This window comes from Pygoscelis adeliae, unplaced genomic scaffold, assembly GCF_000699105.1.
Source record: "Pygoscelis adeliae isolate BGI_AS28 unplaced genomic scaffold, ASM69910v1 Scaffold120, whole genome shotgun sequence".
Lineage (NCBI taxonomy): Eukaryota > Metazoa > Chordata > Aves > Sphenisciformes > Spheniscidae > Pygoscelis > Pygoscelis adeliae.
The window spans coordinates 1,576,537-1,591,067 of record NW_008824032.1 but is presented as its reverse complement, the minus strand read 5'-3'; the positions used below and the strand labels follow the sequence as shown (position 1 = coordinate 1,591,067).

General features: G+C 43.9%; 1 protein-coding gene across 5 annotated transcripts in view; it reads left to right on the top strand.

The window, feature by feature from the left end:
- Window positions 1-14,531, top strand: part of CASR (calcium-sensing receptor) — a 41,136-nt gene that overhangs the window by 1,474 nt on the left and 25,131 nt on the right. For all 5 annotated transcript variants that reach the window (XM_009329087.1, XM_009329102.1, XM_009329118.1 and 2 more), the window contains exons 2-3: window positions 7,451-7,757; window positions 10,686-11,567. In XM_009329087.1, coding sequence (XP_009327362.1) covers window positions 7,451-7,757; window positions 10,686-11,567 — 1,189 coding nt within the window. The remainder of the gene's footprint in view (window positions 1-7,450; window positions 7,758-10,685; window positions 11,568-14,531) is intronic.

Below are 14,531 nucleotides of genomic sequence, written 5' to 3'. Positions count from 1 at the left end.
CTAGGTTATGAGATCATCCCCAGATGGTCTCATAGCGAGCACACAGAAAGGAGTGTAATTAAGCAGGGTTTCTTTTGGCTGCTTCTGTGCATGCACAAGAAAGTCATGAACTAAATGTATGTGAAATGTCCACTTCATGGAGCAAGAAGCTCTGCCAGATTTTCAGCATTTTTTTCTCTCCCAGATGCGGCATTTCAAAAGTGGAATGCTGAAAAGCAATGGATGGTTTCAGCTCTGTGGTCTTCTTCACCTGCTCCAGGTGGCAGGCAGGACAGAGCAGATATTTGCAAACTAAGCGTAGCTTTCATTTCTGTTGTGCTGGATCAGCCTCGGTGACTCCCTTGACATAGTCACATTATTAGAACAGATCACAAGGAGAATGTTCCCCCACGAGTACTACAAGTGTGTGGTTGCCAAAAGATTTGTTAATGAGGTAGCACTGCCAACAATGGGCAAATCCTGAAAAGCCAGACCAGACGTTTTAAGGACACAACAGGAGATCCTTCTGGGTGGCATTTGATCTGCTAAAAGGCATCCTCCACCTGAAATTTGCCTGGGTAAAATCCGTGTTCCTCTTACCCCTGCACCAAGAAGTTGCAGGTGCAAAAGAGAAGAGTTGACTAAAGAGGCATTTGTGCCACTTTGCCACACTCCTTCAAGGAGTTTTTGTGAGTTGATAGCATAATGCAAATGGAGAGAAAATACTTAATGAAAGGCAGAGATCTAGCTGCAGAGGTAGTACCAACTACAATAGGAACAAGGGAATGATTGGACCAGAGACGAGTGGAAGCTCTTTCATTGCACATGTCTTCACCAGAAAATGTCCATTTCCAGGAAAGGTTTAATTCAAAAGAGATTGGGTTGGGAAGACTTTGTGAGACTGGTCGTCAGATTTTCTTGATGAAGATAATTAATCCATGGAACAGTTTATGTGCTACGGTGTTTTCCTTGTTACTGGTACGTGTTAAATTGAGAGCAGGTATTTTTCCTGAAATGATTTTTCTATTTTAAGTAGAATTTAAGTCAGAAAATTCCTCTGACTGGACTTGTACGGAGATCTCACAACACAACCATAGCGGTCCTTTTTGGTTTTGGACTCCATGATTAGGTAGTAGCTTGGGGCAGGGTTGTGCATGCTGACTCTAAGAGCCCAATACATTCTTCAAGTCATGAGCTAGAGTCTTTCATGTCACATTTGTGTTTCCTCAGTTCTGGGCAGATGGCTAGTCTGGAATGAGCGAACTCATTTTCTGGGGAGAAGGGAAGAAAAAAAGATAGGCTCTAGTTTCTTTCCAAAGTAAAACCGCCCCAATCTTGTAGCGTCAAAAACTTTCATAAGGTGGGAAATCCACTAGAAGACCATAAGCATGGCTGTACTTGGTCAAACCAAAGCTGCTAAATCTATTCCATACCTTTGACTGCCCTTGTTGCCTTTCACTGAGCCTTCTCCAGTGCTGCTGTATCTTTTCAAAGCTGAGGCCAATCAGTTTTATACCCTTTTTAGATGGCTGTGTACAGCTTTTAATCTCTTTATTAGGTAGGAAAATGCATCTCATATCACATAAGAAAATTAGACCCAGGTCATTCTAGGAGTATGCGGGCATCCTCTCTCTTTCCTCATACTCCTCCATTAGGCAGCAACAGCAACAAGTCATCAGACCATACGAAAAGCTCCTTGCTTTGAGACAAGAAAAGACCTAAGGGTCACACTGAAACCCTGTGCGTGGTTTGCCCCTGTCTCTTCTGGAGTTCAGTATCAAACAATTTAAGATAATGTGGCTTTCCTTTCTTTTGAGGACTGTTCAACCTGATCTGTGCTGTTTGGACATCTTCCCACACATTTAGCTATGTTCCGTGCCATACCTATGCTCCCAAACAGACCTTCTCAAAATGGGTAGGACAGTTTTCTCTCCACTTTTTCAGTTTTCATGCTCTTCATACTCTTGTGGCACGACACCTTTCTCCCCAGCTCAGCATATACATACTGGCCTGAACCTACCGTGCATACCTTGCACATGATTGTTTGTAAAACTATATACATGACTCAGCAGCGAAAGGAAAAGGGAACAGTAACGATCTGTTCTCCGTTCTTTTGGTGCTGATTCTACTGAAAATTCATCTTCATGCTTTAAGCACTGAGTTGTAGAGTCCAAAGTGAAAACTTACTCATGATTTTGCCACACCAAATGTCAGAGGGGAGTACGGAAAGTGAGAACAATTTTGTTTCCCGTGTTTCAGAAATACTTACATGGCTTACTGTTTAAGCACTCAAGTGTCCGGCATTTGATATAAACACAGCTTCTGTCTTTGTATGCCTCAGGTGCTGTTGCAGCAACTTTCCTTACAACATTTGCTGATGCATATCTGATGTGTGCAGTGGAGGCAGAGGCTGAGTGCAGCACAAGCAGCCCCTGACCCCCATTCCCTGTCAGCACCCACAGAGGCCTATTCATAACCTGATTTCTCCATCCTTTCTTGATTTCAGGTAGATTAGCAGTAGTGACGGTGATACTATCGTTACTATTGTTGCTAGCATTATTGCACAGATGGGTGGTACCCATGGATTCCTCTTACTGTAATGAACTGTTTGCAGTGAGGACATACCTTTACTGAGCTGAGATACAATGTTGCCAATATAGTGTCACTAGGTCATAATTTTTAATGCATATTCCCTATATTCTGATCAGCAGTCTACCCAAGGTCCCACGCTGTGACACATAGCTTTCAGGCTGTGAAACTGTGGTGAGACATTGTCCCCATGTCATAGTGCAGGACTTCACAAAGCATGGCTCTGGGACACTTCAGCTCACCGAGTCTGTGTGTCTGTCTGAGAGAATGGGGAATTTTAATTCTGCCCCTTGTGGATGTATTTGCTAATCCCACTGCAGAACTGAATGCATAACACGATATTTAGAACTTCCTCCCTGAGACCAAATTATTTTCTTTTCCTCTTTCTTTTCCACCCATCCTCTGAATTTTAATTTTTTATTTTTTTAAATTTTCTTTGGTCTGCATAATTCCCCTTACCCATAGCCCTAACTTCTGAGGGTAGTACGCAACTCGTTATACCTACTGACTACAGGAATCCAACAAACGACTGAAGGTCTCCCCTTTGCATAGCTTAGTAATAGCAGTGGTAGTAGCAGCAATAACATGTAATTAATGTACTGGAAATCTAGAGAGGACAGAGAAATTAGTATGTGCATACAACCACTAGAGAAAGAGGAGTACTGGCGTGAGCCAAGAGGCGTACGCAGGCTTTGCCACCATTCTTCAGTAAAAGTACCTGTCAGATATGGGAGGGTAAATGAAAGCTGCATTTACAGCTTTCACATTACTTCCTCCTTCTTTTCCTTCATATTCTATTGCTTTTAGCTTAGTGCTTGCAAGTTTTGATAAATGAAGGTCATGAATTCACATGAGGCTGTGAATTATTCCTTTATGGAGACCAACAGGGATCAGGACTAATTTCCCTGCTGGATCCAGACAGTATGAGCTGTTCAAACCAAACCAGACAAACAAACAAGCAAACAAACAGGATGGAGCTATGGGGAGCTAAAACTATGCAGTGAGCTTATGTCCCTTAATTTACATACCCTGACTTACATTGACTGAGACATTTAAGCCATCCTGAGCACCCCTTGACAGACACATTTATACCAACTAGAAAGAAACCTGCAGGAATCGGTGAGATCTTGCGAGTTTACTGTCTAGCAAACTGGGCGGCTGCAAACATAATCTGTCCCCTGCAGGTGTGACAATTAAAATGAGGATTTGCGGAGGAATTGTCTCTGATTTCGCCTTCCCTGTTTGTGCTCCTGCCTGGGAACAGAAAGATCAGTGGGTTGCATACTCTGACAGGTGGGAGAACAGGCATCAGAGGAGAAACATTTAAAGAACTGAGTCTAAATAAAAATTCCTATCTACACCTTTGGGCACTGAATTATTTACGTTAAACTCTCATTTAGAGCTTAACGACCGCTTTTCATAGCACCACATCTCAGAAATGTTAAAATGCAAGACTATGCCAGCGTACCTGTAAAGTAATATGGCAGAAAATAAGTTTTGGAGGCTGCTTATTTTCCACCAAGAAAATATCAGTGGCTATTTAAAGCTTCTGGAAATCTAATGAAAAGTTTGCTTCTGTTAGCAAATCCTTTGCAGTTTCTTCATGGAAATTACCAGTCAAATTTCTGCACGGTTGACAGAACATTACAATGACTAGTCATATTCGTCACAGCAGCAGCATAGCACAGGACGTCAGCTGGATCGGTGTAACCTGCTGCCAGGTTCAAAGGCAGCTCTTACCCATCACTCATGTACACACCCAGCCAAGAGGAACCTATCTGCAGCCCCTTGCTGGGGTCTTACAGTACAATGGGAGAGAATTTATCCACACGATTTCCATTCACCGGGGTTGAAGGAATCATGAAATCTTGCTTCATTTAGACCAGTTTAGTGGCACTGCCTTCATCTGACTGTATCTGTGTTACAGTACTGATACAAGACAGTATCAGGTAACAAAATGAGACCTTGTCTGAAGCTCTCTCAGGTATTAGAGAAGACAGAACACGGTGTGTTTGTCTCCATCCCATCTGATCCTCTTCTCCTGATCTGCTGATGCTGCTATCAGCAGAGGTGCGACTGAAGAGAACTGCAGGTCTCCTGCCCAGGCTAGTTTGAGGTTAAATTATCAAAGCATTTCAAAGACATTTTGGAGCCTAGCTCCCAGAAAACACCCCCTGCCCTCCTTTCCCCTCCAAAATAAAACCAATCCAAACTCAAGTACCTGAAGTACAGGCCTTATGCTGTAAATAAACATTCATCGGGAGCATATGTCAGAAAGGAAAACAAAAGCAATTGTGCATCATGGGCCTTAGTTTGCATCTACTGAATGAAATGGCAAACATGTTCTCTGAAGTCAAGGGGAAGACAGTCCAGTTCTCACTGCTTTTGAAGATACCACCTTGCTGCATTAAAAAAAATTAAGCCAAATTGCTGTCAAGCAGGTAAAATAATTCCGTGTATACTCCACCTGAATAATTTAATGTGAGCAGGCTTAAATTTACTTTTACACATACTCGAATGTGTGAAGCTTTTCACAGTGGTATAGTGGTACCTTTGAACTTCCCAACTTCTCAGCAGTCTTCCCTTTAAATATAGAAAATGCTTTCAGATTTTCCTTTTACATGAGAAGCCTGAATATAGTTCCTTGCTTCAAATCCTATTTTCATTTTAATTAAAAATATCTGTAAACACATTTAGCTTTTTAAAAAGAACTGTCACAAAACCCCTCCTTGCTGTCATTCCTCCCAGCGAGCATTACTGATCATGTGAGGCAGTGTTGTGTGCCTGGCGCATCTTTTTTCTGTACACAACACTCACTTCCTATTTCACTCTGAGACTTGTCCTTTTATTTCCCACTGCATCTCGCTCCTTAATGGTTTGGAACTAGAGCAAAAAATATTCTAAATGACCAAATTACTTCTAACTGTAATACACACTCATGTGTTCTAAAGGGTGTCCATTTTCTTAAGGGTGATCTTAAAATAGCTAGCTGTCCCTTTGGTCATAAATTATAACTAAGGATTTTTATTGGCCTCAAAAGTTTTGACTTGAAGAGATTTGCACGGAAACCATACTGTCTGGTCTTTGAGGTACAACCTCAGAGGGGAACGTCATTTTGAAGTTGGCCAAAGATGTCTGGCGCAGGTGAAATGAAGTTGAATAAATGAAGTTTTTAAGTCTTAAAGATAAGCCTTAGATGTGATATCTTTAGAACTTCTGATCCCAGATAAATCAGATAAAACTCCTAGAATGAAAGTAACGTGGCTATGTTCATTCAACTTTAAAGAAGTCAGACATAGCTAACGTCAACTTTGGAAGCAATTCGTTTAATCCAGCAATTAAAAAATGCTCGGGTTGTGTATCTCAGAGGTTGGAAGTTTGTAATTTCATGAAGCTTATCTTTAGAAATCTTCACCTTAGTAATGGAAACATCTCAAAGCATTTCAAAATGGCACTCAAGTGAAACCTAAAATTTACCATTTCATATAGAATCTGTTCTTGGGCAGACTATTTCCCCAGGCTCTTCCAGTTCTGGGGCCCGTCAGTCTTCCCAGTGGATCTCAGGCATAACAGCTTTGACACTTTCCTGTTTCCAGCTGCAACTCAACACAAAACTGCAATAAGTGCTATCCTAACCTATAGTGCGTTACAAGGAAGGGCAGGTTTCAGTTCATGAAAGATTCTGCCATTCCCGCTGAATTACCCTGAAACATGGCAGCTTCACAGCACATAACCAGTTGCTTTTGCAGCTTTACGGGAGAAAACACAGTAGGTAAAACTTGAGAATAACACATATCAAAGCGACTTTCTTCCTGCTGCTTTCCACAAAGAAGCTTCTCTCTTCTTTGGATAAGTAGTTGCTCACCTTGCATCAGCTTCTTTCACTGCCAGCCCATGCAGTGCTCTAAACGGGGACTCCCAGGTCCTGCAGCACACTCTTGCCACCACTCCCCAGCTCTGGGTTAGCTCCATGCACAGTTAAGAGATAGCCAGAAAACTCAGCTGCTCCGTTTTAGAGAACAGAGGAGGTTTCAAAAAATAGAGTTTCAACTTCACAGGCCAGCTCTGATGGCATCTTCTGAGCTCACGTCTAAAGCAAATGTATGAGAGCGCTATAATAAAGAGAAAAGTTATTTCTTTAATGAAAACACTGTAGTATCTAATTAACAAGTAAGGAAGCTAGGGTTTACATTTATAGCATGTCTCTGTTCTCTGGTATAAACAGGTTGACTGTGCCCTCTCTCACAGTGTGAAGTGTATGATGTGAGGCCAGATTTCCCTGGGCAGAGCTACCAGGCACCTTTGCATCCAGGGGCATGCCAGTGCTGTGTCTCAGCTCGCTCTGCCTGCCTAAAGCCACAAGGAGCTGACACACTGAGTATCCCTGAGCCCAAGTCCCTGACAGCATCGCGCTCTGCACAGGCTTTGCAGACACTGCCATCTGCATTCAGAAACATGTCAGAGGAGCCTGGAAGGAAACCTGGTAGGTGTAGCTTTGTGTCAGAGCATTTGCTGAGGAATCACGAGGTCCACGTTTAGGGTCCTGAGCAGAACGGACAGGCCAGAGCCAACACCCCAGGCATGCTCTCTTTCAACTTTCCCAGACTTTAGAGGACTTAGAAATCCTCATGACCTCTGAAGTGAGCTCCAAAACTGAAGAGCTGAAAACCAGAACAAAATCTTGTAGCATACGCACGCCTCTTCTGTAACCACTGAACACAAAAGCAAAACTTTCCAAATTTAGTAGGATGCAAGAAATCGCATAAGTTGCTTTTGCCTTGTGTATCTTGAATTCTTTGCTCTGTCTTTGTCTCAGTCCTGGTCTCCTCTCCTCTGTTTCCCTCCTTCTCACTCTATTTTATTTTTATTTTTGCTCCCCCAGGTATAATTTCCGAGGCTTCCGCTGGCTCCAGGCTATGATCTTTGCCATAGAAGAAATAAACAGTAGCCCAACTCTCCTTCCCAACATGACCCTAGGATACAGGATATTTGACACTTGCAATACAGTCTCTAAAGCCCTCGAGGCCACACTGAGTTTTGTGGCCCAGAATAAGATAGACTCCTTGAACCTGGACGAATTCTGCAACTGCTCAGAACATATCCCTTCCACCATTGCAGTTGTGGGGGCAACCGGCTCTGGCATCTCTACCGCTGTGGCCAATCTGCTGGGACTCTTTTACATACCTCAGGTATGCTTTCACTTCTCTTGTTTAGGTACAGCTGGGGGTATTGCTGTTTGGAGGGGATCTTTAAGTACGTTATAGAACCAGGACAGGGAACTGCACTGCTGCCTTATGCGCTCCATCTCTGTTTCAAACAAAGGAAGGTTTAGAAATGCAATGGCCCTAGCTGTACGAATACATCCGTGGAGGGCTGATGGGCAGCACAACGATGAGAAGCACTGGCTTTTAAAGTGGGACAACAGTTCACATGAAAGAAAGCAGTCTAATTCCCTCCAAAGGTCAGTCATTGGCAGTTGCCAGCCTTGACAGGCTAGTTGTGATGTTACTTCATGGTCACTGTCTAGTCGTGCCCAACTCCCACAGACCCCACTTAAGGCAGAGCTCAGTCATTGCCAGCTACTCTTAGGTCTCTCAGCATCTCTGATCATTCGAGTAGGTGATCTGTAAAGTTGTTGCTTCTGCTGATCAGGTGCTGCGAAGGTTTCTTCTGGGCTGACCTGCCTTTCTTTTGCCCTAGGGCCTCCACAACAGGGTTTGTTAGAGCATGTGGATATGCCCCACCTTGTCCCGGGGTCATCTGTGTGGTGGTGTAGTTGTGCCAGCTCCTGTGTCACAGCATCCTTCTTGCTGTCTGCTGACTCTACTGGGGCCCATGACGGCATCCATGGTCCCATCCTTTTGTTTAAAAAACTTGGTGCTCTGCCAAGACCCTAAGCAAAGTAGGAGGCTGGCATATTATAGCTTAATGTTGTTGCTCTTGATTTCGACACTGAAGACAAATTTGGAAAAAGTGCTTGGCCTTATCCATTTATGTGTTGCCTTGTACAGCCTAACATTTCCAATTCCTCTTCTAAAATGAATACAGATGCCAGAGCTCACAGGAGTCCTTGTAACAAGATTGTGTCGCACTGCACTCTCAGTCTGTCCTGAGAGGATATATCTTTATTTCAGCCAGGGCTCCAATTCCCATCTGCACCACAAATGAAGAAGGAAGGATTCTTGTCTGCCTGATGCACAGTAATATATCTTGTCTATTTAATGTTACCAGCCTGAATCTCTCACAGGAGTCTGAAAAAATAGACATTCAGTCTCTGAGCAGGGCAGGAATGGTTTAAGCTAAGAGCGATATATGCTACCTATGCTACCTAGGTATTGCCCAGAGTAGCATTGGAAGGTGGTGTGTAGTAAACACCGTAATGGCATTTTAAGGCATACTGTTAATTTACACATCGCATTACCAGGTGAACAAGGGCAGCTGAGAAATGTTGGACTGAACACAAGAGGTGTTTGCAGTTCTCAGACTTTCCCTTTGAACAGGGAATGGCTGTTTGTGCTACGAGGCAGTAGTCTTATCTAGAGGTTGCTGAAACAGGTTGATGTCAGGAGGTTCGGTTCTGGAACGAAATCTCAGCCAGGTGGTTGAAGTATGACAACTGAAAGCAGGCTTTTAAACTGGGAGTTGTTGGGCAGCATTAGAATACGCATTATCGCTGTCATTTATAGCAAGGCCATTAGCAAATCCATGCTTAATAGACCCTGCATTTCAGTACAAGTTGGAGGTATATTTTACAATTAGTGTAAGGCTCATTACTCATTCTGATGACATAGAAACTGAAAATGTTATGACTCCAGTTCTGTTTCTTGATATCTCACCTCAGTGTACCCCTACAGCACATGTGGGAGTGGGGTACCTTGCCTGTACCCCCTGGCACTAGGTTTTAGGAGGTGAGAGTAGCACTGGGCTGGAGCCTGTCCAGGGGGGAGTATAGCTCTGTGAAAGAAGGATTTGCTCCTGTGGCCCTTGAAACTGCACCAGGAGACCTCTTTTTCTTTCTTCTTGCAGAAATATTAAATGCCAGAGTTTAAGGAAGTTAAGGTTTTCTGTAAATTTCCACTTTGTACAAAATGAGTTGTCTATAGAAGATTTTTTCAAAGTGAGAGTCAGTCCTAAAGAGTTCAGATACCAATCTCAAAATGCAAAGATAAGTGAGTTTTAAAAGTTCTCCAGATCTTTAAACTACTGTCTTCTGGGTTTTATGGTTTTCTTCCTACTTGTAGAAAATCCAAATTATATCTTAAAAGCATATGACACTTGTTCTGATTAGGAAAAAAAATATTTCGTGATAGCTTTAGAAAAGGAAATAAAATCCCATTTTAACTGTAAAACACGGTGGCTCATGGAGCGTGGAATGCCTACTGGCTTCTTTGCTGATTCTGGCCAGCAATCAGGAAATACTGCTAAGGTAGTATTGACCAGCTTTACCTTAATATTCCGCAGGGTCAAGGCGACTGATACACATCACATTCTTCTTACTTCAACTGGCAGGGATTGTATATAACACACATATGGTGCCTGATGGAGCCTGTTTAAGGATGGGGATAGAGGTGAGAGGCAAGGACAGACAGACAGTGCGCTTCAGAGTAGGTCCTGGATGGCAATACCAGCCTGCTGTCTCATATCTGGTTCAGGACAGAGGAAGCCTACATTTTGTCTGAATTATGTGCATTGCCCTCATTTATGTAAAAGATACATTCTTCTTGTTTCTGGACTTGGCAGGAAGTGCAGCGAGGTGCGTGTAGGCCACCCGTGGCTCATCTCTTTGCCATTCCTCCAAGCTAGCGTCAGTGTCTCTCTCCCTCAGATCCTTGACCTTACAGGTAGACACGAGCTCACTCCAGTCCCTCGGGTCCGAGCAGCTGCTCCTGTATGTGTGCCTCTGTAAGACAGTCACAGCTACAAGAACATACAGAATCTCAGAGTGGATCGTGTGCAACCACAGGCTAAGAGTACATGGCTGCCAGTGTGGTCCTCAGCTCCCTCTTCATCCCATCCGAGGTTACACAGGTTGACAATGATGTTAGATAAATGTAGGCAATTTAATCCCAGGCAGTTCACTTCGTGGTGTGTTTTGCTTGTTCACTGTGCTCTTACAGGTCAGCTATGCCTCATCCAGTCGTCTCTTGAGCAATAAGAACCAGTTCAAGTCCTTCCTCCGCACAATCCCCAATGACGAGCATCAGGCCACGGCGATGGCAGACATCATCGAGTACTTTCGCTGGAACTGGGTGGGAACAATTGCAGCTGATGATGACTATGGCCGGCCAGGGATTGAAAAGTTTCGGGAGGAGGCAGAGGAGAGAGACATCTGCATTGATTTTAGCGAGCTCATTTCCCAGTACTCAGACGAAGAGGAGATCCAGCAGGTGGTGGAGGTCATCCAGAACTCCACAGCAAGGGTGATCGTTGTTTTCTCCAGTGGCCCGGACCTGGAGCCCCTCATCAAAGAGATTGTCAGGCGAAACATCACTGGCAAGATATGGCTGGCGAGCGAAGCCTGGGCCAGCTCTTCCCTGATAGCCATGCCAGAGTTCTTCCGCGTCATCGGCAGCACCATTGGGTTTGCACTGAAGGCAGGACAGATCCCAGGCTTCCGTGAGTTCCTGCAGAAGGTGCATCCCAAGAAGTCCACCAACAACGGCTTTGCCAAGGAGTTTTGGGAGGAGACGTTTAACTGCTATCTCCCTGATGGGTCCAAAAATTCTCCGGCTTCAACTTCCTTCCATAAGGGCCATGAAGAGGGACTAGGGGCTGGAAATGGAACGGCTGCCTTCCGACCTCCGTGCACAGGGGATGAGAACATCACCAGTGTGGAGACACCGTACATGGACTACACGCACTTGCGGATATCCTATAACGTGTATTTGGCAGTGTATTCTATTGCCCATGCCTTGCAGGATATATATACCTGTACCCCTGGGAAAGGACTCTTCACTAACGGATCCTGTGCGGACATTAAGAAGGTTGAGGCATGGCAGGTAAGTCCTTCATTTGTGTGCCTGTGCAATATACTTGCAGAAAAAAGACAAGCTGTCCCAGAGCTTTTAGGGTGCCTTTCATAATCCTGGGTCTCAGACACAGCATAAGGCTCCTGGGACGTAGCATATCACTGCGTGCAAGTTAGGTGCACACTCCCACCCCACAGGGAATGTAAGGTAAGTCGTGTTAGGTTGGCCTGCAGTGAAAGGGGCTTAAACTATGTTAAATTTTCTTGCATTTGCTATGGGCCAAAAGTGCACACACAGACAATTACCACAGCCTGGCTGACGCAAGGTAACTTGATCGTATATTGAGCCCTTATATAAACAAGAGGGCCTGGAGAGAGCACATGAACAAGGAAAACAGTTTTTAGAGCTCATTTTCTTTGGCAAGCTCTACGTCTTTTGCAATCCCACAGCAATTTTCCATACAGGCCGTATTTTTTTTCCACGGTTTTAAGCTTATATAGGATCAAACTAAAGCAGGTCGAGTAATGAAGGAAAATAACATGTGGATGTTGGGCAAATGATAGATAGCTGCTTTGGTTTGGCAGTGAAATTTGTGAACTGATAAAATGATACTAGTGACTTAGTCATTTACCCATTCATTCGATGCGTTCTGCCCACCAGCGTATGGGTGGTATTCTGGCATTTTGTCTTCTGATCCTTTATGAATACTCTATACCTTACCATATGTTTGTTTGTGCTATCTGATGTGATATTCAGTATGTTTTTAATATCTACTGCATTCTTAAATAACAGAATTAGCTTGTAAAGCTATCAAATGAAGATATGCCAAATGAGTAGCAAATTCTGTTTGCCCCGTTCTGGTCAACACAGTAAACTTGGGCCCAAACATGCCTGAAATCAGAACAACATGGATGAATATAAGGAGGATCACATCCCCGTTTGCATGTGTAATTTCCTCTATGCGGAATAATCTAACCAAAATAAAGGCTATCCATGTAACAAACTTTGCAGATGTTGGGTCAGCGTTCGCATGTGGGAACTGCAGTTTGGTTCCTGTCTAGTCTCAGACAACTCAAAGACATCAGTCAGATCAAAGTAAAAGGCTTTGTCTTGGCGTTTGTGGGAAACCTGCATTGCTCTAGGTACCTGATTTGGGTTTGCCGAAACCAGTTTACTCAGAGTTGACGAGTGCAGGGTTTGAGCCTGGTTTAGGGGAATCCTGCGATTGCTGTCTCTTTCTGAGGTTTCTGTCTTTCAAAGCTATTCTGCTTTTCAGGAGCATACTGGCAGAAGTGGGCAAGTCACAGACAGATTTAGCTTTCACTGTGTCAGTAAAAATGATCCAGAATAAACATATTTTTAATTCGTTCCCTTATGTTTTGTCAACTTGGAAAGTAAAGCAGGATATTCATACCATAGCTAAGTAAAATAATCTGGTGTTTGTTGAGGATTCCACAATCAGGAAGAACGTCCTCTCATTTCTGTGTTGCTTGTCTGGTGCTGAAGGATGGCTGTATCAAAATGTAAAGCATCCTGCTGATCTAGGCTTTTGGGTATGCATACTTGCCTTAAAGGAGGGAATCAGCATCAAGAAAGAGTATGTGGGGGACAACAGGACTGGGTAGGAATATCAGGTGCTGCAAAGGAACAGGCTATATTTGAAATGACCACCATTATATGGTATTGGTTGTCAAGCATATTTTATATTTGTGCATTTTTTCACTTCATTTCAAAATCAAACACATTAATAGCAGGTAAATGCCAAATCTGTGTGCACACCTACTTCATATCAGGCATTGCGGCTCATTACCCTCGGGAAGCTTTCCTCAGCCCCAGGGGTAATGAGTTCACCTCACAAATGTGCATCCTCCAGCATCTCCAGAGAGCAGTTTTCTGACAACCAGACAGAAGAAAACCTTTCTACTAACATCAATCTCATTTGCAGCAGTACTTCTGCTGGTCGTCAGTGCCTGCTCCCTCTTCTCACAATCAGTTCAAAGGTTTCTTGATAGGAAGCGACCTGAGAAAGCAAGGACGGTGTTAGGAAACCTCCATGCCCGAGACTGGAGGCAGAGGCCACTAATAGTGTCTGCAATCACTGATCAGGTGGTGTGTGGGACAGATAAGGTGAACCCGGTGAACTTGTAGCTCCATTAGCCTGAGCTCCTGTCCAGAGCAGCCCTTGCCAGTGGGGTCGGTGGCTGGAGGGGATAAATGGGGTGTTCCACAATTTAATTATGTACCACTTAATTTTGTTGCCTTTCAATGGCATTATCCCATTAACACGTATTATTTATTCGTTGTGTGCTAATTGTTAATTTTATGTACTCAGAATAGAAACCTTTTTGGAGGAACTGGTTTATATAATTTGTGGAGGGTGCTTGTATGGGTCTGTATATAAAAATAACATTTTTACCTCAGTGCTCAGTTCATTTGAACTGGACAGTAGGAGGCCTAGCACAGAATTACTGTGAGTTGGTTAAATTGGGTGCAATTCTCCTATTAAGAATTTACCATCTACTGTTTAAGAAAGCTCTGAGTATGTTTCAGCACGGGGAGCACAGGATTTTTCTGTGTCTCCCAAGCGGAAATATCAAATACTAACAACTTCCTTCTCTACTTATTTATGGCTACTTGTTTAAGAAGCTGCTTGCTAATTTCCTCCACCTGAGTCGGTGGTCTGTGACAGACCCTGTCCATAAACCCTGTCTTGCTTCCTTTTGTTTTACCAGTGCCTCTGGCAGTGGGCACCTCCACTAGAGATGGGACTGGTCAGCCCGAGCTCGCAGGCTGCTGCAGCACATGCGGCGACGCGGGCGCAGGCAGAGCTGGTGAGCAGGCAGGGCAGCTTCCAGGCAGGAGCTGTGCCACTCACTCCACGCGTAGAGCTGCCCGCGGGGTTCAGAGTCCTGTATCTGAAAATGGGAAAACTTGCACTTCTGTACTCTACAGAAAATTACAGACTTTAATAGGATGTCTGTCCTGCCCTTATTC